This window comes from Rhineura floridana, chromosome 2 (genome assembly GCF_030035675.1).
Source record: "Rhineura floridana isolate rRhiFlo1 chromosome 2, rRhiFlo1.hap2, whole genome shotgun sequence".
NCBI lineage: Eukaryota > Metazoa > Chordata > Lepidosauria > Squamata > Rhineuridae > Rhineura > Rhineura floridana.
Window position 1 is genome coordinate 48,613,115 of NC_084481.1, and position 20,991 is coordinate 48,634,105.

At 42.3% G+C, this 20,991-nt stretch overlaps 1 protein-coding gene across 1 annotated transcript in view; it reads left to right on the top strand.

The window, feature by feature from the left end:
• The first annotated feature begins 330 nt into the window (after positions 1–330).
• TTC21B (tetratricopeptide repeat domain 21B) overlaps positions 331–20,991 on the top strand; it is a 66,816-nt gene continuing 46,155 nt past the window's right edge. Inside the window, exons 1-7 of the mRNA XM_061608583.1 lie at positions 331–464; positions 3,914–4,043; positions 4,627–4,737; positions 6,743–6,909; positions 8,846–8,968; positions 9,555–9,712; positions 14,316–14,400. Of these exons, the coding sequence (XP_061464567.1) occupies positions 444–464; positions 3,914–4,043; positions 4,627–4,737; positions 6,743–6,909; positions 8,846–8,968; positions 9,555–9,712; positions 14,316–14,400 (795 nt within the window). The 5' untranslated portion in view covers positions 331–443. The remainder of the gene's footprint in view (positions 465–3,913; positions 4,044–4,626; positions 4,738–6,742; positions 6,910–8,845; positions 8,969–9,554; positions 9,713–14,315; positions 14,401–20,991) is intronic.

The following is a 20,991-nucleotide window of genomic DNA, read 5'->3' on the forward strand; positions in this document are numbered from 1 at the left end:
AAGGATAAGGAAGCATGTTAAAAGCCTCTTCTCAGTGGCTAACATACTCTCCTTTCATTCTGATTGGTTCATAGCATGCTGGAGATATAAGGGACCCTGCTGGGCCACTGCTCCTAAAAAAGTAAAGGAACTAAAACACACACACCCCAGCCCCTTGACGACGACACCCCTGTCTATCTGTCCCCCCGCGCAATCTTGCGCCACGTTCAGCAGGCAAGAGTTGACTGAAGCATCGGACGATGCGGACTCCGTAATTACATTTGTTATGCCTTTTAGAAGATGCCACAGCGACTACGGCTTTCTGCAGTAAGTCCAATGGGAAAGCCCGTCCTTCCCTGCCTTAGGCCCCACCCTCTGACGCAGGGGGACGAGGCTGTTGCTGCAGCTGCTGCTGCAGTTGTATTAGCAACGAGGGATAGCCGAGCTTGCTGCTTCCGGCGGCCATGGATTCTTCCCTGTTGCAGGTTTGTCAGAGGCGCTTCGGCTTGTCCCCCCGCACCTTTCACCACTCGATAATTCTCCCCTTTCTGTAGTATTGCCTTGCGTCGCCCCCTTTCATCACGTTCAGGGAACACGGCACTTTCTGCTGCTTTTTGCTTTCTTCCTTTTGTTCCCGCCCCATTGGCCCTTGGAAGAGCCCTAAGAAACAAAGCAAGCAGGAGGTGAGCAAGTGAGGCAACAGACCTTGCCATCATCTCTCGCCCCCACCCACCGTTCTCGGATTTTTGACATGAAGCAAAAATGTCCTCCCCCCCTTCCCTCTTTCTTGAGCTGCATTGCTGGCGCAGCGTTTTGTTGAGCCAGCGTCAGGATCTCGACAGCTGAGCCTGTAGCTGCGGATCGATCAGAGCCAGTTGCTCTCTTTTCCCTAAGGTCGTTTATCCTTTATTTTTATTTTATTTATTTATTTATTTATTAGTTAGAGACTGCTTAAAAAAAAAAAAGCAAGCACAGAATATTTTCCTCCCAGCTTCGATTACCAGAAGAAACGTCAGTGTTTCTGAGATGAACATGTGATTTCTGGGCATCATTGGAGGATCTCCATGCATCTTTAAACACTAGTACACTGATATCTAGGAGCATCACTGCACATTGCAATTGCTGCAGGAAACATGGAGAAAGGTGTGTGTTTTCTGCTGCAAACATATCAAGTGTGGAAATAATGGTGTTTTTTCCACTGCCGTCAAACAACTGTCTACATGTTTTTGAGAAACGTGATAATCACAGAGTGCTTCTTTCGCTTCCATGCTTTATGCATTTTGCTATAGAAAGTGCCATCTTTCCCACAGCAATTGCAACATGAAGAACTACTTTACATTTACTCTCTAGATACCTGTAGAACAGTAAAATGATAAAACTATGATGGGATCTTTGTGTACATGCTGTAAACATGCATTAGGAAGCAGCAGCCAGTCAGGGCTCCTGTGTTCATGTGCCAGTCCATGTTTGCATAAGCTCCTCTTTCATTGACGTATATTGTAAAGTAGCAAATGTGGGTTTACCACAGAACTGCAGTCACTCCTGTCTTCCTGATGAGTGCTCATATTATTGTTGTTGCTGTTGTTATTGCATTTGTTAGCCAGTTGTTACACAAAGGTCTCCAAGTGTCTTACAACATTATTAAAAATGCAAATATATCATACCATAAATACAATACAATACATTACACATATTACACACATTTGCCAATACACATTTATCACATTGACGCTTTGCAGTTTTAGGGGTGCATTTGACACTTACGAGGTGTACACTTAAAAATGTAGGATTTGGCTTACTCCAAAAACAGTTCTACAGGGCTCAGTAGGGTCCTGCTTCCCTCACTCATGGAGGCAGTATAACGAGGAAGTGGAAATTGCACATTTATATATTTGTTTGAAGAATTTTTATCCCACTCTTTAACCAAAATGGGCTTCCAGAGCAGCTTACAAATCACTAAAGATCACCCTCAGTCCCACAATAAAAAAGACACAAAAAGAAAATGGATTGGGAGGGAGGGAGGAGGAAATAAGCAAACTCAGGTACAAATCCTTAGTTATGAGATCTTTTAATGATGCTGGGGTGGAAACCTTCAGGGAGATGAAATGCCAAAAAGTGCCATGGAGCGGCCCTGTATCCCTTCTCTACCCTCCTCGATGTAGTGGCTGCTGCCAGGTGACAGTGGACGGAGGGAGGAGTCTGGCTTGTCAGCAGAATGCATCATGGCCCCTGCATCCTTTCTGCCATAACCTTGTGTAGCCTTCCCTCCATGTGCCATGCAAGTTTCTTGTGCTGTAGGCTACACGTCTGACCAGAAGGAGCCTATAACGTGTGAAACAGCATTTTTTTACAGATGTTATTGCCGACTTACATGCACTTGCCACATCAAGCATGAATCGGCCCTAAAATGTTTGATTTTTCTCACTTTAGCGCTAAACCCATATTAGTTCTGATCCAGTCTATTGCAAAATACTTGGAACCATATCCAACAAAGTAGGTCCGTTACCGCAAGAACTTCTGACTATGCAATGGACCTTCCCTCTCCTCTCCCTGTCCCCCCTGCCGAGCATTCCCTAAATCTGTTGTAGGGGTTTCCCCAACCCTCTGGAGCAGATATGTGGGGAGGGGGGTTGGGGAGGGGAGAGGAAGGGAAAGTTCTATAGCACAATAGAAATCCTTGCACTTGCAGAACTACTTTGTTGCATAGTGTGTGGGACTAGGAGGGGTATCTTTTTGAGGACTGAATAGCTTAATGTACCCAGTATGGTAGTATCAGATGGCTGAGTTACATCTTACAAAGAGGTAGGAGAGAGCTGTAGGTGAATAGCATTAAAAGGAAACATCAGAAATTAAGTTTGCTGTGTACAGAGTTGGACAATCATATTTCAGCTTATTATCAAGGTACTCTCGACCCTTTTTCCTGGGTACATAGCATCTTTGTTCCTACTGTTATGGTAAGCTACGATTAAATGAAATCTGTTGTTATAGTCCTTCAAATCGATTACAACTCGTGACCCTATGAATCAGCGACCTCCAATAACATCTGTTACCACCCTGTTCAGTTCTTGTAAATTCAGGTCTGTGGCTTCCTTTATGGAATCGATCCACCTCTTGTTTGTCCTTCCTCTCTGTAACTAATATGTAGTCTAATCTGAAGTCTGTAACTAATCATAACTTCCTGTTTTGCCTCAACCGGGAAAATAAAGTTAGCAGCTTCAGAACAAACCAGAATCTTAAACCACAGTTTGACATTGGTTTAAGATCCTTGCTTGTTCCAAAAGTGATAATCCTAGTTTCCTGGTTGAGATAAAATGGGAAGTTATGGTTTTTCCTTGTTTAATCACAGCTTGTTCATAGGGGCTCCAAGCATGAGCAAAAGGCCTGTGGATATTATAGCTTAATAGCCAAGATAGGATCATTTGGACTTGGCTGTGGTGTTCTCTGTAACAAATACAGGAGCATTCATTATGGTTTCATTTCAAGTAAGGGACGATGCTTTTAAAAGTAAAGTAACATGCCTTCAAGCAAGGGAATTATAGTATATGCAGGACATCAGATAAGTAGACAGAGTTTGATATTTGGGGTTGATACTGAAGGACAGCATAAGATTCTGCAAAGGTGGACAAAGCAGGGAAGGGCTGTAGCTCAGTGATAGACTGCCTTGAATGCAGAAGGTTCCAGGTTCAATCCCCTACATCTCCAAATAGGACTAGGAGAGAATTCTGTCTGGAATCCTGGAGAGCCGCTGCCAGTCAGTGCAGACAGTACTGAGCTAGATGGACCAATGGTCTGACTTGGTATAAGGCTGGTTCCTGTGTTCTTTTCCAGGGTGCAAAGAGTACCAGAAGTAACTCTCTTTAACCCCCTTTTCTCTGTTTTGTTAGTATACATTACTTGTGTGATTGTGTTAATCAAAATAACCATTTCCTTGCAGGCTTTAATTAATTACTATTGCCAAGAAGGCTTCTTTCGTCATGTTCAAACAGTTGCCAGTGAAGGCCTTAAGATGTTTGGCAGTGACCCAGTGTTCGTTTTTTACCGTATTTATGGCATACTGATGGAAGGTAATTTTTTACTGAATATATTTTGAAAATCAAGTTATTGATATCAACAGGTGTACTCAGACATACATCAGATACCACCCAATATAAATATATGCAAAGAGATATTTAAGTGCTATCAGTGGTGAGCAGTGGGCAGAGCTTTAGCGCTTACCTGACCTGGCAGCTGAGCCAAGGAGAGTGGGAGGGGCAAGGTGGCGAGGAGGCTGATGCTGCACAAACCCACTGGTGGAATGCTCCTCGCCCCTCCCACTCTCCCGGTAAGCAGCAGCAACTCTGCTGTCGGGAGATCAAGTTAGCAATGCCACTACAGTAATATTAAAGTACTAAATAACTGTGATGTGTAGACTTAGGGGAGGAGCAGAGGAGCAGAGCTTTTTATACAGAAGATCCCAAATTCAAGAGCTGGGAATGTCTCTTGCTTGAAACCCTGGAGAGCCGCTGCTTATCAATGTAGGCAATGTTAGCTAGATGGACCAATGGTCTGATTTGGTATAAGTTAGCTTCCTATGTTTCTATGACTGTTAAAGCAGACATTCCACTGCACAAGAAAATGCAACTTACCTTCTTGACTTTGATTCCTTAGGGCGCATTCAAGAGGCTCTTCTCGATCTTGAATCTATTAAAAACAAGCAGGAAGTGTCCCTTTGCACAGTGATGGCAATGATCTATGCCCATAAAAAGAGCCCAAATCCAGGTATACTTTCAGTCATATTTATAACACAAGTCATATGGACTTACATAGTTGTGCACAATCAGTTGTTACACTTTCTTTGCCATGCTGTTTAATATGAAAGTACAAGTGGAACGTGCCATGAAATGTTGCAGTGTAATCTTATCTCCCAACAGAAGTGCTCACCAGCAATGCCCTCCTCCAGCAGGCCATTGCATTCCCCCCTCATCACCACCCTTTCCTGTTTAGGATTGCCTAAGGCTGCAATCTGTGCACACTTACTTGGGAAAAATATCCCACTGAATTCAGTGAGACTTACTTCTTGGTAACCATGTGTAGGATTGCTTTATAAAACCCTACCATTTGGAACCTTAATACATGTACATTTACAGTCTTGGCTTAGATATGTACATAATGACATTAGATAGAGTTTTATTCAGGGCTGTGGAGTCGGAGTCGTGGAGTTGGAGTCAGGAGCAATTTTGGGTGGAGTCGGGAGCAATTTTGGGTGGAGTCGGTAGAAATGTACCGACTCTGACTTTCAAATAAATTTTGATTGACAAGAAGCAATTTTGGGTGGAGTCGGAGTTGGACAGTAGAAACACAGACGAGTCGGAGTTGGAGTCGGACAGTGGAAAAATAGAGGAGTCGGAGTCGAAGGTTTGGCGTACTGACTCCACAGCCCTGGTTTTATTGCTTCAAAGACATCGTCCGTTATCATTCTGGAAAGATAAAGCTTTACCCTTTCAAACCACTGTAGAGCTTGTGATTTTTTCTGTAATGAAAGGTGGTGGTGGGCAGGTTTGATATATTATACCAACAGTATATAGACCAGGCTGCTATTCATTGTTTGCTGCCATATCTGGGTTTCTCGTCTCACCCCTATTGTGTGATCAGCTGTGATGTAAGAAGGTGTTGCTGGGGAACACTTTGTTCCTATGCAACTTACATGTGGGAAGTGAAAGGTCACTTTGGGGGGAAATTCTCACAGTGAGCAGGGATTCTGCTTTCGGGACAGAGGAGGAAGAATCAGGCGGGCAGGCTGAGCACTGGTAAACTGAAATGGCCCGTGAGGTACAGTATCTAGGGGGCATTAGGCAGAGGAGACAGAGGGCTAAGGCACAAGCCTGCACACACTTTCCACTTCATTCCTCTTGTGTGGCCACAAGGAGGAAATTGGAAACTTTTGCTTCCACTTTTTAACAAGCTACAGTTTCCTGTTGTTCAGACTTGGGGAACGGTGGTGCTTTACGAGGAAGTTGCAGTTTGATCCAGACTTGTTCTAACAAATCAGTATTCCAAGGTCAAACATAATGGGGACCTGGAGTGCAAATGTTTCTGATCTCCTTGTAGCTGCACAGAAGGGGAGGGCGGGGTGAGTGCCTAAGGCTTGCCACCATTCATAAATAATGTGGGAAATTATGGCTTCCCACTACATCTGAACCAGCTTAGAATGTCTTTAAAAAAGGGGATGTAATAGGCAGCACACTGAGGAACAGGATAAAGGGAGAGAACATTTGATCTTCCACGTGATCTTGCTGAGGGAAACAAGGATACAGAGGAGGGAGTATGAAGAAGCTAATGAGAAAGGAGAAGCTGGGAGGTTCTGTGAGGGAGATGATCAGTTTAGCTCCAGAAAACCTTACATACGGCCCAGGCACAAGAGGACAATTTGTGGGGTTGGGAGGAGATAACAATTTGTGGGGGATGGGAAGGGTCACAAATGCAGGATTTGATATGGATGGAGAGAGTGGCTCAGAGTGATAATGGCCATAGGAAGGTAGGTGACTGATTTTGAACTAATCAGAAGGATCTTAACTAGAAGGAATCCACTCAGGTTTAACACCACGAGGATCCAAAGTTGCCTTACTAGTATTCTATTGTGGCCATGGTAGTAGCAGTTTGTCACTGTTGCATAACATCTGGCAGTAAAACTCTAGTATGTACTGAAAACACTATTCTGCAATAGACAGTTTCTGCCCACCAATTATACAGTTTAAATAACTGCAGTTTGACTGATTTGTTTTAGATCGAGACGTTATCTTGGAACTAGATGCCAAGCTGAAAGAGCATCGTAAGGTAGCAGGACAGCAGGCTTTGTATTTTGCGGGCTTGTTCTTGTGGCATATTGGGCGCTATGAGAAAGCTCGTGAATATGTTGACAGAATGATCAAGATCTCCAATGGCAGTAAAGAGGTAACTTGTTTCCCATGGTCACACTTGGTATTTGTATGTCTGCTTGCTATAGAACCAGACTTGCTTGCATTCAGCTGTGTTGAGTCATTCTGTAGATCGTAGCCAATTATTCCTGCTTTATTTAACCCTCAAGAAATATTTTAGTAGAATCAGTACTGTTAAAAGCTAGCCTGATGGTTTCTCGTTAGTTAGTTAGTTAGTTAGTTAGTTAGTTAGTTTAGTTAGTTAGTTAGTTACAGGTGGGCCCCGCTTATACGGCAGGTTCTGTTCCGGACCCCCGCTGTAAAGTGGAAATCACCGTAAAGCGGAACCCCATAGAGTATAATGGGGCGCGTCGCGCGAAAATGCTGCAAAAGTGGCTTTAAAATGGGGAATGAAAGCCGCCACATTAGCGGAACTCCAGGAAGCGAAGCGCCGGGAAGCGGGGTCCTACTGTAGTTAGTTAGTTAGTTAGAGAGCCAGTGTGGTGTAGTGGTTAAGGTGTTGGACTACAACCTGGCAGACCAGGGTTCAAATCCCCACATAGCCATGAAGCTCACTGGGTGACCTTGGGCCAGTCACTGCCTCTCAGCCTCATGAAAACCCTATTCATAGGGTCGCCATAAGTCAGAATCGAATTGAAGGCAGTACATTTACATTTAGCAGTTAAGTGTGTATAGTTCATTAACCGAAATGAGTCACTACCCCATAGTACTGTTTGATGCAGCTAAGCAATGTAATGGTTTAGATTGGAATCTAATGGTAAGGCATTGCAAATGCTTCCTGTGCTTGGGGTTGTGTGTGTCTGAGCTGTTTACATAGGAATACCATGTTACCTGCATGAATGTTGGTGCATTCCATCAACTTTAAATCGGGGAGGAAAATGAATGCTTTCCCATCAACCAGTTGCGTATAAGTAAGGGTAAGAAATATTATGAGGACAATTGGAACGGTAAAGATTACACAAAGCCCTAAGACTTCCAAGTGTTTTAGGACTTCTTGTTCTATTAATGTTTTCTCTAACCTACAACCCTCTCTTCAACATTGGAGTCGCTCAGCCAAGGCAGGAGGCCTCATCCCTTGCACAACATAAAGAAGTTATGTTGGAATTGACTGAAGCAGAGTTTAAGGCCACATCCACATAATGAATTTAAAGCACTATTTTATCACTTTAAGCAGTTATGGCTTCCTGCAAAGAATCCTGGGAAGGATAGTTTGTCAGTAATGCTGGGAGTTGTTAAGAGACCCTATTCCTTTCACAGGAACTACAACTCCCAGGGTTTCCTGGGAATTGTTTGTTAAACCACTTCGTGAATTGTAGCTCTGTGAGGGGAAAGGATGCGGCCTAAAATAATATTGCGTTTAGTGTTTTACATTTCTCATAGTGTGAAATGACAGTAGCAGCATTGCAATAGAGGCCATGCCATGCTCATGATCCAAAAGATATAAGTCTGCACATGTAAGAAATTTCATTGTGTTTTCATTTTGAGTGTTCACAGGGATCTTGTGTGTACAGATGTTTAACTTTGCAGGATTATGGCCCACCATGTCACATGAGTTCCCATTTTAACATTTCATCTGATATGGTTTGGCATATTTAGTATTTTGTGTGCTTCATTGGAAACTCGGGTCTGGAGTTCCACTTGAGCTGCTAGATCAGTTGTGGGGAATCTTTGGCTTTCCAGATGTTGCTGAACTACAACTCCCATCAGCTCTAGCAAGCATGGCCAACAGCCAGGGATGATGGGAGTTGTAGTTTGGCAACATCTGGAGGGCCACAGGTTCCCCACACCTGCTCTAGATGGCTCTCAACAAGTTTGCCTTTCTTAGACATGATTCCTAATTTGTAAAATAGAGGAAATAATTGCTTTCACATAAGTTTTGCAAGGATGAATGTAGTTTTAAAAAATGAAATCACTTTAAGAAATTACATGTTTAATTTTGTTTTTCTTTCCAGGGATTGATTTTGAAAGGATGGCTCGATGTCACCTGTGGGAAAGAAGCAAGTATTAAAAAAGCTGTGAAATATTTTGATGAAGGGCTGCAAAATGGGAATGATATCTTTGGCCTGATGGGTAAAGTAAGTCTGTCTGTATTAAAATAAAGCTATTTATCATTTTCTGTTACATAACAAAGATTATGGCTCATGCAGATGGATCCCACAAAGATCACTGAGGTGCTTGATGTGGGTATTGGAATATTTATTTATTTATGTATTATTTGATTTATATCCCGTCCTTCCTCCCAGCAGGAGCCCAGGGCGGCATAATGGATGGAGTTAGTCTCAAGCGTAGAACTCACTGATGACTATGTAAAATGGGAATGCACGTCTGAAAAGTCTTAACATCATTTTGGAAAGCTGCCACATCTGCAGTCTCTCATTTTAGTATTTTGAATGGTACTGATACAGGGTGTACGCTACATTACATATGCGATCAGGATTCATCCATGGTTCCATAGAATTGGGTCCTTTTGCCACCAAAGTGTCATCTGCTAAGCAGCAGCTTTTAATTTATTTCTCCTGATACGGTTTCTAAAGCTTACTTTGATGTGTTTGAAATTGGAGTAATGTTGTTTACTAAAAGGAAGCGATGTGTTCTGTCAAATATGTTTCCTTTCTGCTTGAAAACATAGGTGATTAAGTAGTTACCTTCATGTTTTGTTAGGCACAATATTTTGAAATGCGCCAGAATTACTCAGGAGCATTGGAAACAGTGAATCAAATAATAGCCAATTTTCCGCACTTCCTTCCTGCTTTTATAAAGAAAATGAAGCTACAGCTGGCTCTGCAAGAATGGGAACAGGCAACAGAGACTGCACAGAGGTAGAGGTTACTTTATTATTATTATTGTTGTTGTTGTGCATTTTCAGATAATGAACAGAGAAAGAAAAGTGTGTTATTCGTTGTTCTTGTTTAGATTCATTTTTAAAAGTCTGTAACGTCTGAGCTGCAAGGCTCTTGCAGCGGACAAGTTTACGAAAGGAAAGACAATGCCATTTGTTGGTTATGTTCCACCCATCTTGATTTAGCTAAGCCCTGTTCAGGAGCTATGTCTCAAAGGAAATCTCCATGAATAGAGGAGGCATGGGGCCATGGACACTGGCCCCACCCACCTTGTCCCTGACGTCCCATTGTTGGACAGGAGAGTTCTGAAGGGGACTTTTACCCACATTTGCTTGAATGTGAGTAGAAGCCTCTGGACAATTTGCGCCCCCCTAAAACTCAATAAGAAAAGTTTGGGAACTGAGTGGACAAGGCATGCTGCATTCACATACACACTCATATGTATCCTTGCTGAGAGAAAGGGAGTTCTGCAGCACAATCCTGTCATGTTTACTTGGAAGTAAATGCACTATTTTCAGTGGGACTTATTCTTAGTAAGTGGTGCAATATGGCTTAGCTCAGGGATGGGGAATCTTTTGCCTGCTAGATGTTGTTGGATTCCAATTCCCATCAGTCCCAGCCTGCATGGCCAATGTCCAGAAATGATGGGAGTTGTAGTTCAGCAACCTCTGGTGGGCCACAGGTTCCACATGCTTAGCCTAGCTGCTGCTGCTGCTTTAAGAATTTTTTATTTGCAAATTTAACAAAGAAGGAAAATTATTTTTAAAATTGCCAGCTGACATTGACAATAAAAATATTCCATCAGTCCTAAGTGTAGATTAATATAGGCAGTCTAAATAGGTGTCTAAACGAGACTGACAGTTATAAACCATACATTCAAACATACAAAGGGCACTGAGATCTTCAGAACACTAAGTAGTAGAAGATGCTGAGTGTTTGTCTTTGCAGCCTCGCAGTATGTCTTCTAGCCGCCTTCAGGGCTCACAGAATTCACTTCTGTTGTCCATCTGTTAGTCCCCACACCACAAGGATATAATTTAAGAATGAACATCCACAGATACCAAGGATTTCTCTAAGTTAGTATGAACAATAATTTCTGACAGAAAGAAGACACTGCAGGACATGTCCATATTGGATGCCTCAAAGCGGCATTTTCAGCATTATATTGCCAGCATCTGTCTGAGCTAGAGGTGAAGGGCAACCCAAAACTCTTTATCAGAGAGTGTTGCCAGCTGGTAGAAGCACAGTCACAAACTGTCACATTCTACTTCCCATCAAAACTGGGAAGCAGCAGCTTGACTACGCCCTGGCTGTGTCCCCCTGCCAGTAGTATGCAGCTACTCCTTCTGGCCTTAAAGGGTCAGAAGCTCTTTAAAGCCAAGAGACAACACCAACTCTACTCTGGACTAGCCTCTTCCTTCTTGTAAAGGCATTGTGGAGTCCATTTTACCCGAAACATCATTTTTTTGTTAATCCCAATTTTAAATCTAAAGAAACTACATAGAGATGCTGAAGCAACTTTTGATTGATTGAGCTGAATGGAACACTGTAAGTCTCTATTCAGTTCAACTCTAAAATCCTGAACATGCTCAGTCTAGCTTTTGCTGTGACATAAATTTCAATATGGATACCAACTCAGACTGCGCATGCGTAGGATCCCAGCCCTAAACAACCACTTTTAACATCATATCCTTTCGTGATGTTATAAAATATTCTATTCCCATACTATCTGAAAGCTTCATTTCCCTCCCTTGCTTACTGTGGTCTGTAGCAAGTAATCTAAGGTGGTGTTCTACTAACCCATCTCATCAAGGATTACTGCAAGGACAACTGGACTTTCCTCCCTCTGCACGTACCCCACATCCTCTCCAAATCTGTTCCAGAGGATTCAGGGAACCCCTAGAACAGACCTGTTGGTTCACAGGGGAAGAAGGTGGGGAAGTTCCATTGGGCAAGCAGAAATTCTTGCACTGACTGATCTACCTAGTTCTATGTTGAATGCAGCCCCTAGTTTCCTCATGACTGCTGTTCAGGGATCTGTTAAAACAGACAGAGAACAATTACCTTAAGGGAAGCATCTATTCTTACAAGGTGATCCTTCTGCAGTTTTTTCCCATCACTTCCAGCAAGAGAAAAATGGCATAGTTCATGTGAGGTACTAAAAAGGGTTGTTTCCATTTAGAAACCCATTTTGTATCCTAAAATCTTCGAACAAATAAGAATCCCAGGGTAGGAAGATCACAATTTTCAGAGGCTAGAAAACTTCTGCTCTCTTTCAGAAGGGGGATTGGGCAGAAAATCTCTTTATTATGATTAAATTATTATGATTAAATCTTTTAAATTATTTATTATTAATCTATTATGAGGTAGGCAGTGCCTTGTTGGTAAGCAGTGCCTTGCCATGTTCTCATTTGTCTTCTGTCCTGTGAATTGTTGTACAGTAGATTGCAGAATGATTTGGAAGATGGCGAATGTTTTTAATTCAATTACAGTGTGAAATTTTGCTTGAGAACAGATGGATGGAGCCTTTTGGATAATCTGCTGTTCTAGATCAGTTGGGCCAAGTGCTGTATAATTGTGTCAAACATTGTTTCTTTTAGAAATTTTTGATTTTTGCGTGAAAAGGTGTCATATAATTGCTTAACATTTTCAAGAAGTTTTACTAAGTATTCTCTGTAACCTTAATTAAACTCGAATAACTTGTCCAGGAAACTCCTTATTAATTTCCACATAGGCCCCTGTTATTTGAAAGCCTTTAATCATCAGTAGTCCCATGAAGATTAGTGGTAACGAGAGAGGAAGTTCTAGGCTTAATGGACAATATAAAAACTGACAAATCACCAGGCCCGGATGGCATCCACCCGAGAGTTCTCAAAGAACTCAAATGTGAAATTGCTAATCTGCTAACTAAAATATGTAAATTGTCCCTTGGGTCCTCCTCTGTGCCTGAGGACTGGAAAGTGGCAAATGTAACGCCAATCTTCAAAAAGGGATCCAGAGGGGATCCCGGAAATTACAGGCCAGTTAGCTTAACTTCTGTCCCTGGGAAACTGGTAGGAAGTATTATTAAAGCTAGATTAACTAAGCACATAGAAGAACAAGCCTTGCTGAAGCAGAGCCAGCATGGTTTCTGCAAGGGAATGTCCTGTCTCAGTAACCTATTAGAATTCTTTGAGAGTGTCAACAAGCATATAGATAGAGGTGATCCAGTGGACATAGTGTACTTAGACTTTCAAAAAGCGTTTGACAAGGTACCTCACCAAAGGCTTCTGAGGAAGCTTAGCAGTCATGGAATAAGAGGAGAGGTCCTCTTGTGGAGAAGGGATTGGTTAAGAAGCAGAAAGCAGAGAGTAGGAATAAATGGACAGTTCTCCCAATGGAGGGCTGTAGAAAGTGGAGTCCCTCAAGGATCGGTATTGGGACCTGTACTTTTCAACTTGTTCATTAATGACCTAGAATTAGGAGTGAGCAGTGAAGTGGCCAAGTTTGCTGACGACACTAAATTGTTTAGGGTTGTTAAAACAAAAAGGGATTGTGAAGAGCTCCAAAAAGACTTCTCCAAACTGAGTGAATGGGCGGAAAAATGGCAAATGCAATTCAATATAAACAAGTGTAAAATTATGCATATTGGAGCAAAAAATCTTAATTTCACATATACGCTCATGGGGTCTGAACTGGCGGTGACCGACCAGGAGAGAGACCTCGGGGTTGTAGTGGACAGCACGATAAAAATGTTAACCCAGTGTGCGGCAGCTGTGAAAAAGGCAAATTCCATGCTAGCGATAATTAGGAAAGGTATTGAAAATAAAACAGCCGATATCATAATGCCATTGTATAAATCTATGGTGCGGCCGCATTTGGAATACTGTGTACAGTTCTAGTTGCCTCATCTCAAAAAGGATATTATAGAGTTGGAAAAGGTTCAGAAGAGGGCAACCAGAATGATCAAGGGGATGGAGCGACTCCCTTACGAGGAAAGGTTGCAGCATTTGGGGCTTTTTAGTTTAGAGAAAAGGTGGGTCAGAGGAGACATGATAGAAGTGTATAAAATTATGCATGGCATTGAGAAAGTGGATAGAGAAAAGTTCTTCGTCTCTCATAATACTAGAACTTGTGGACATTCAAAGAAGCTGAATGTTGGAAGATTCAGGACAGACAAAAGGAAGTACTTCTTTACTCAGTGCATAGTTAAACTATGGAATTTGCTCCCACAAGATGCAATAATGGCCATCAGCTTGGATGGCTTTAAAAGAAGATTAGACAAATTCATGGAGGACGGGGCTATCAATGGCTACTAGCCATGATGGCTGTGCTCTACCACCCTAGTCAGAGGCAGCATGCTTCTAAAAACCAGTTGCCGGAAGCCTCAGGAGGGGAGAGTGTTCTTACACTCGGGTCCTGCTTGTGGGCTTCCCCCAGGCACCTGATTGGCCACTGTGAGAACAGGATGCTGGACTAGATGGGCCACTGGCCTGATCCAGCAGGCTCTTCTTATGTTCTTAAGATACAGCTCCTATTAAGATGAACAGTGTTCTGCCCTAAAAAAATAACAAGATGGTCTAAAATTCTTATTTTGTTCCAGGTTACTGCAGAAAGATGCTTTTAACTTGGATGCTATAAAAATGGAGGCTATTCATTATTTGTGTAGGGAAGGAAATATACCTGAGGTGAGTCTTGGATAATTAATTTCACATTGAGGCTTGCTTTAAGTTACTAATTATTATACAGCCACAAGAGTGGCTGTATACTATAGCCAGCGTGGATTTTTCACATTCCGCAGTGTTAAATTGAAAATACCCCCATGCCATTCTGATGCTTCCCATAAGCTTATTTGAAAACAAATCCTTACAAAACATATAGTCCTGAACTCAGAAACGCTTGCTTAACAACTCTCTAAATTTTCATGGTGATACACAAAACAGTCAGAGACTTGAGAGTTCAAGGTCTAAAAAGAGAGAGAAAAACCCCAGATCCGTTTTGGACTTTTTTCTCTCAGAATTCTCATAATCTGTTGAAATTCATTAAAAATCAGCCATGTTCACATTGTAATCCTAATACTGCCCTTCTCCATACTCTGACCTTCATCTTCTGCAGTTTAAAAATTTAAGAAATGCCTGGCTGAGTTTTAATTAATTTAAGAAATTTTGGCTTGAACTCAGTGATAATGTTGGACATGCTCAGTAAGAACCAACTGTCAGTGTTGTAAAAGCCAGACTCGCAGCTGCTGGGCTTGGCTAATCGGGGGCCATACCCACACCAGACCTTTATTTCTCTTTAGACAGTCATGGCTTCCCCCAAAGAATCCTGGGAAGTGTAGTTTTTGAAGGGTGCTGAGAGGAGACTCCTATTCCACTGACAGAGCTCCAGTGGCCAGAGTCAGCCACTCTGATTAAAGCTTTGTGAGGGGAACAGGGCATCTCCTAGCAACTCTCAGCACCCTTCACTAACTACACTTCCCAGGATTCTTTGGGAGAAGCCATGAGTGCCTAAAGTGAAATAAAGGTCTGGTGTGGGTGTGGCCAGGGACAGCTTTGATTTAAATTTGGGTGGGAGGCTTCATGTGCCTGCTGTAGAATAAAAAGCAATGATACTGTTTACAATGTTTTCCTTTTGGAAAGGAAAAGGGCTTCCACTCTGCCCAGTGCCCACCCACCCAATCTCCTCCCCCTCCTCCTCCCCATGGTCAGTTTTACGTATCTTAAGCATGATTGCATGGGAGTAAATACCACTGAACTGAATAGGTATGCATATGATCCAACCTGCCCTCCCTTCCCTTTTCCTTTGCCCCTTCCCCTCCAATCCACTCCCCTCCCCTACCTTCTGCTCCCCTCCCTTCCCTCTCCTCTCCCCTCCCCTCCCCTCCCCTCCCCCTCCTCCCTATGGTCAGTTTTACCTATCCTAAGCATGATTGCATAGGAGTAAATCCCATTTAACACAATAAGCATGCAAATAATCAGACCTGCCTTTCCCTTCCTTCCCCTTTCTTCTCCCTTCCTCCTCCCTTCCTCCTCCCCTCCCCTTTTCCTTCTTCCTCCTTTCCTGCCCACTCCAGCTCTCCCTCCCCCTCCGATCAGTTTTACCTATCCTAACCATGATTGTATAGGAGTAAATCCCATTTAATACAATAAGCATGCAAATAATCAGACCTGCCTTTCCCCTCCTTCCCCTTTCCTCTCCCTTCCTCCTCCCCTCCCCTCTTCCTCCTTCCCTGCCCACTCCAGCTCTCCCTCCCCCTCCGGTCAGTTTTACCTATCCTAAGCATGATTGCACAGGAGTAAATCCCACTGAACACAATAAACATGCAAATGATCAAACCTGTCGTTCTCCTCCCCTCCCCCTCCTGCCTGCTCCCATCCCCCTCCTGCCCTCTGCCCTTCCTCTCCTCCCCCTTTCCTCCCCATCCCCTGTGGTCAGTTTCACCTATCCTAAGCCTGATTGCAGGGGAGTAAATCACACTGAACTTAATAAGCATGCAAATGATCAATCCATTCTCAGCAAACTTGCACAGGATGCCATTTCTTACCTCCTGAATTAAAAAAGCAGAGAAATATACTAATAGGCAAAAAACCTTGCTGTTTAACACCGTACCTATAGCCCACAGATATTTCTATCAAACATTAGAAAGCAGGGAAATTGGGCAGCTATAGTGAATGCACAAGGGGAGCAGGAAATGTGACCTCCTCTCCTCTCTTAGATATTGTACTGCCCTACAAATTTGTCAAAATGCAAACACAATTTGGGTTGGTCTTTCACAGTCCAATTCACTTGCTGTGTAGCTTGGAAGAATTTGGTGACATGTGTCTCTGAGCATGTGGTGAGTGGTGGCAACACCTGCCATCTTCAAAGATGGAGAATTGTATTTTTGTATGTTTGTTGGTGTTCTTCTTACTTTGCTTCTTTCCTGTGTTACTAATAGTTCTACAGAGAATCTAACCTAGAAAATTATATTTTTTCATTATTCATCCTAGAAATGTATTTTAAGTTTATTTTTATTAATTTCAAAGCCTTTTTATTGGTCAATGCCATATGATGGTGAAGACAACCTTTTGTGTTTCAAATTGGAGCTTATGTTCTAGTTCTATTTTGAGTGCATTAACAGTTGAATCTGAAACTGCAGTTTGATGTAAAATCAGACTGATTACAATATGTTGCTACTTAAGCAATGACTCTAGCTGTTGGAAAAAAGATGATGCATGTTTTCAGCCTGCTATGTTTAAATCACTTCATTTAAGGCAAGGTGGGCACAGCCAATTAAAAACATAGAGCACATCTAGAATTTGGTAGAATATATTTCACCTCCCACTGTTTTATCTTGTGCAGATTGAGACACTCCTGAGGTCCACTGGAGACTATTCTGCAGAAGTCAGTGCCCTTATTCCACAATAATATTTGGAGTTTTTTTAGTGTAAATTTTGCAAAGTGTACTTCACATATTCACAGAAATAGAAACAAAAGAAAATGATTTCCTATAGGAAACTTCACTAAAATTGCGAAGTAAATCAGACATATTTAAAGTGACCATCTGAACTATATCAACTGTCTTAATAATGTTGCTTCCTCCCTGCTAAAACAAGATCAGCACAGCACATGTCTTCTTTCTATTACTTGGGCTGATTGCAGGTGTTGCCACTACTCACCATATGCTCAGAGGCACATTCTTCAAAGCTACACAGCAAGTGGATTGGACTCTGAAAAGCCAAATTGTTTGCATTTTGACACATTTGTAGGGCAGTCCAATATCTCAGAGAGGAGTTCAGGTCTCCTGCTCCCCTGGTACATTCACTATTGCTGCCCAATTTTCCTGCCTTTTAAAGTTTGATAGAAATATTTGAGGGCTTATAGGTATGTTCTTAAACTGCAAGGTTTTTTGCCTTTGCCTATTAGTGAGTTTAAATATACACTATGTAGAGTACTCTGAATAAATGAAAAGCATGGTTTGTCATTTTTGGTATTTTTTGCTGTCTTTGTTAATGGGGAAAAGAATAACTAGTAACAGTGCAATCCTATATATATCTATTCAGAAAGTCCCATTGAGCTCTGTTAGACTTGCTCCCAGGTAAGCGTGTGTAAGACTGCAGCTTTAAGATTTTCTTATTTGGAATATTTCCAGTATTCCAAGCAAGACTGCCCTCTGCTAGCCACACCTCCTTTCCCCACTGCTGACTTCAGACCTTTCAGGACCAAGCACAATAAAGTGTTGGGCCAATCACTGTCTCTGCCTGAGCCTGCAGCAAGGCATTTCCACTGGCCACATCTGGAAGACAAACAGATTGATCTACCAATCAGTTGTGAAATCTGTCTGAGGCTGAATTAAAAAACACACACACTCAAGCTGATTTGACTAAGGTTTTAGAGTAAAAAGGGGCAGAGTTTGACTAGCGTCGTGTGCCCCTGTTTTCAGAAAAGAGAGGTGGAAATGCACTGGAACCGGCGCAACAGTAAGTGTGTCTCTAGTCTACCCTATACTTGAAGACCCTATTAGACTTTTTGTTAATGAACAACTTAGCCCATGGTAGGTACATCATAAACAAAATTGAGCTTTTTGTGCTGCGTATAACAATCTTGACCCAGGATACAAAGATCTACTTTAGATTGGCCCAAGGAATTGTGTATATATAGTGGGAGGTTTTACTTGAGCAGTGGACTCATCATGCCAGAGATGGGGGATCTGTGGCCCTCCAAATGTTGCTTGACTCGAACTCCCATTATGGCTGACCATTACCATTCTGGCTGGGGCTGATGGGAGTTGGAGTCCATCAACGTGTGGAGAGCCGCAGATTTCCCACCCTCACTTAAGTATATCATGAACTGTTTCTGAAACTTCCCTGAGATTCAAATGTGATTTTCCTTGTGGCTAAAGAGGATGGTTGGGAACATGGGAGCTGTGGTTCAAAAAACACAAGCTGAAAGTTCTTTTGAGACTAGTTGAATGGTTCTTTGGATCTTAATTTTTTTCCAAGGAAAGTCATTGGAGAATGCAGTGATAATAGATTTTTACTGTTAACTTCAGCTTAAGCTTTCTCTAGCATCAAGATAGAAAACAGTTTTGCAAACAAGAAATGGATACTTGTTAAAAAATTCAGTGTACTTCACTTAACTCAAGGAAAATATATGTAAAAATCTGTACAGAGAGCAGCTTTTTCAGTACATTATTCTCTGGAAGGCTGTCACCACATATTAGTTGTGTGTGGTTGTTTCAGAGGATTCCTGAGGGTCACATCACTCGAAAATGCTTGGAAGTTGTTTAAAAACACTATATTAGAAGCTCAACTGGAGTGCATACCGCAGATCAGAAAAGGTACCGCCAGGGCCAAGAAGATGCCAGCATGGTTAACGAGCAAAGTCAAGGAAGCTCTTAGAGGCAAAAAGTCTTCCTTCAGAAAATGGAAGTCTTGTCCGAATGAAGAAAATAAAAAAGAACACAAACTCTGGCAAAAGAAATGCAAGAAGACAATAAGGGATGCTAAAAAAGAATTTGAGGAGCACATTGCTAAGAACATAAAAACCAACAACAAAAAATTCTATAAATACATTCAAAGCAGGAGACCATCTAGGGAGACAATTGGACCCTTGGATGATAAGGGAGTCAAAGGTGTCCTAAAGAACGATAAGGAGATTGCAGAGAAGCTAAATGAATTCTTTGCATCTGTCTTCACAGTGGAAGATATAGGGCAGATCCCTGAACCTGAACTAACATTTGCAGGAAGGGATTCTGAGGAACTAAGACAAATAGTGGTAACGAGAGAGGAAGTTCTAAGCTTAATGGACAATATAAAAACTGACAAATCACCGGGCCCGGATGGCATCCACCCGAGAGTTCTCAAAGAACTCAAATGTGAAATTGCTGATCTGCTAACTAAAATATGTAACTTGTCCCTTGGGTCGTCCTCCGTGCCTGAGGACTGGAAAGTGGCAAATGTAACGCCAATCTTCAAAAAGGGATCCAGAGGGGATCCCGGAAATTACAGGCCAGTTAGCTTAACTTCTGTCCCTGGGAAACTGGTAGAAAGTATGATTAAAGCTAGATTAACTAAGCACATAGAAGAACAAGCCTTGCTGAAGCAGAGCCAGCATGGCTTCTGCAAGGGAAAGTCCTGTCTCAGTAACCTATTAGAATTCTTTGAGAGTGTCAACAAGCATATAGATAGAGGTGATCCAGTGGACATAGTGTACTTAGACTTTCAAAAAGCGTTTGACAAGGTACCTCACCAAAGGCTTCTGAGGAAGCTTAGCAGTCGTGGAATAAGAGGAGAGGTCCTCTTGTGGATAAGGAATTGGTTAAGAAGCAGAAAGCAGAGAGTAGGAATAAACGGACAGTTCTCCCAATGGAGGGCTGTAGAAAGTGGAGTCCCTCAAGGATCGGTATTGGGACCTGTACTTTTCAACTTGTTCATTAATGACCTAGAATTAGGAGTGAGCAGTGAAGTGTCCAACTTTGCTGACGACACTAAATTGTTCAGGGTTGTTAAAACAAAAAGGGATTGCGAAGAGCTCCAAAAAGACCTCTCCAAACTGAGTGAATGGGTGGAAAAATGGCAAATGCAATTCAATATAAACAAGTGTAAAATTATGCATATTGGAGCAAAAAATCTTAATTTCACATATACGCTCATGGGGTCTGAACTGGCGGTGACCGACCAGGAGAGAGACCTCGGGGTTGTAGTGGACAGCACGATGAAAATGTTAACCCAGTGTGCGGCAGCTGTGAAAAAGGCAAATTCCATGCTAGCGATAATTAGGAAAGGTATTGAAAATAAAACAGCCGATATCATAATGCCATTGTATAAATCTATGGCGCGGCCGCATTTGGAATACTGTGTACAGTTCTGGTCGCCTCATCTCAAAAAGGATATTATAGAGTTGGAAAAGGTTCAGAAGAGGGCAACCAGAACGATCAAGGGGATGGAGCGACTCCCTTACGAGGAAAGGTTGCAGCATTTGGGGCTTTTTAGTTTAGAGAAAAGGCGGGTCAGAGGAGACATGATAGAAGTGTATAAAATTATGCATGGCATTGAGAAAGTGGATAGAGAAAAGTACTTCTCCCTCTCTCATAATACTAGAACTCGTGGACATTCAAAGAAGCTGAATGTTGGAAGATTCAGGACAGACAAAAGGAAGTACTTCTTTACTCAGCGCATAGTTAAACTATGGAATTTGCTCCCACAAGATGCAATAATGGCCATCAGCTTGGATGGCTTTAAAAGAAGATTAGACAAATTCATGGAGGACAGGGCTATCAATGGCTACTAGCCGTGATG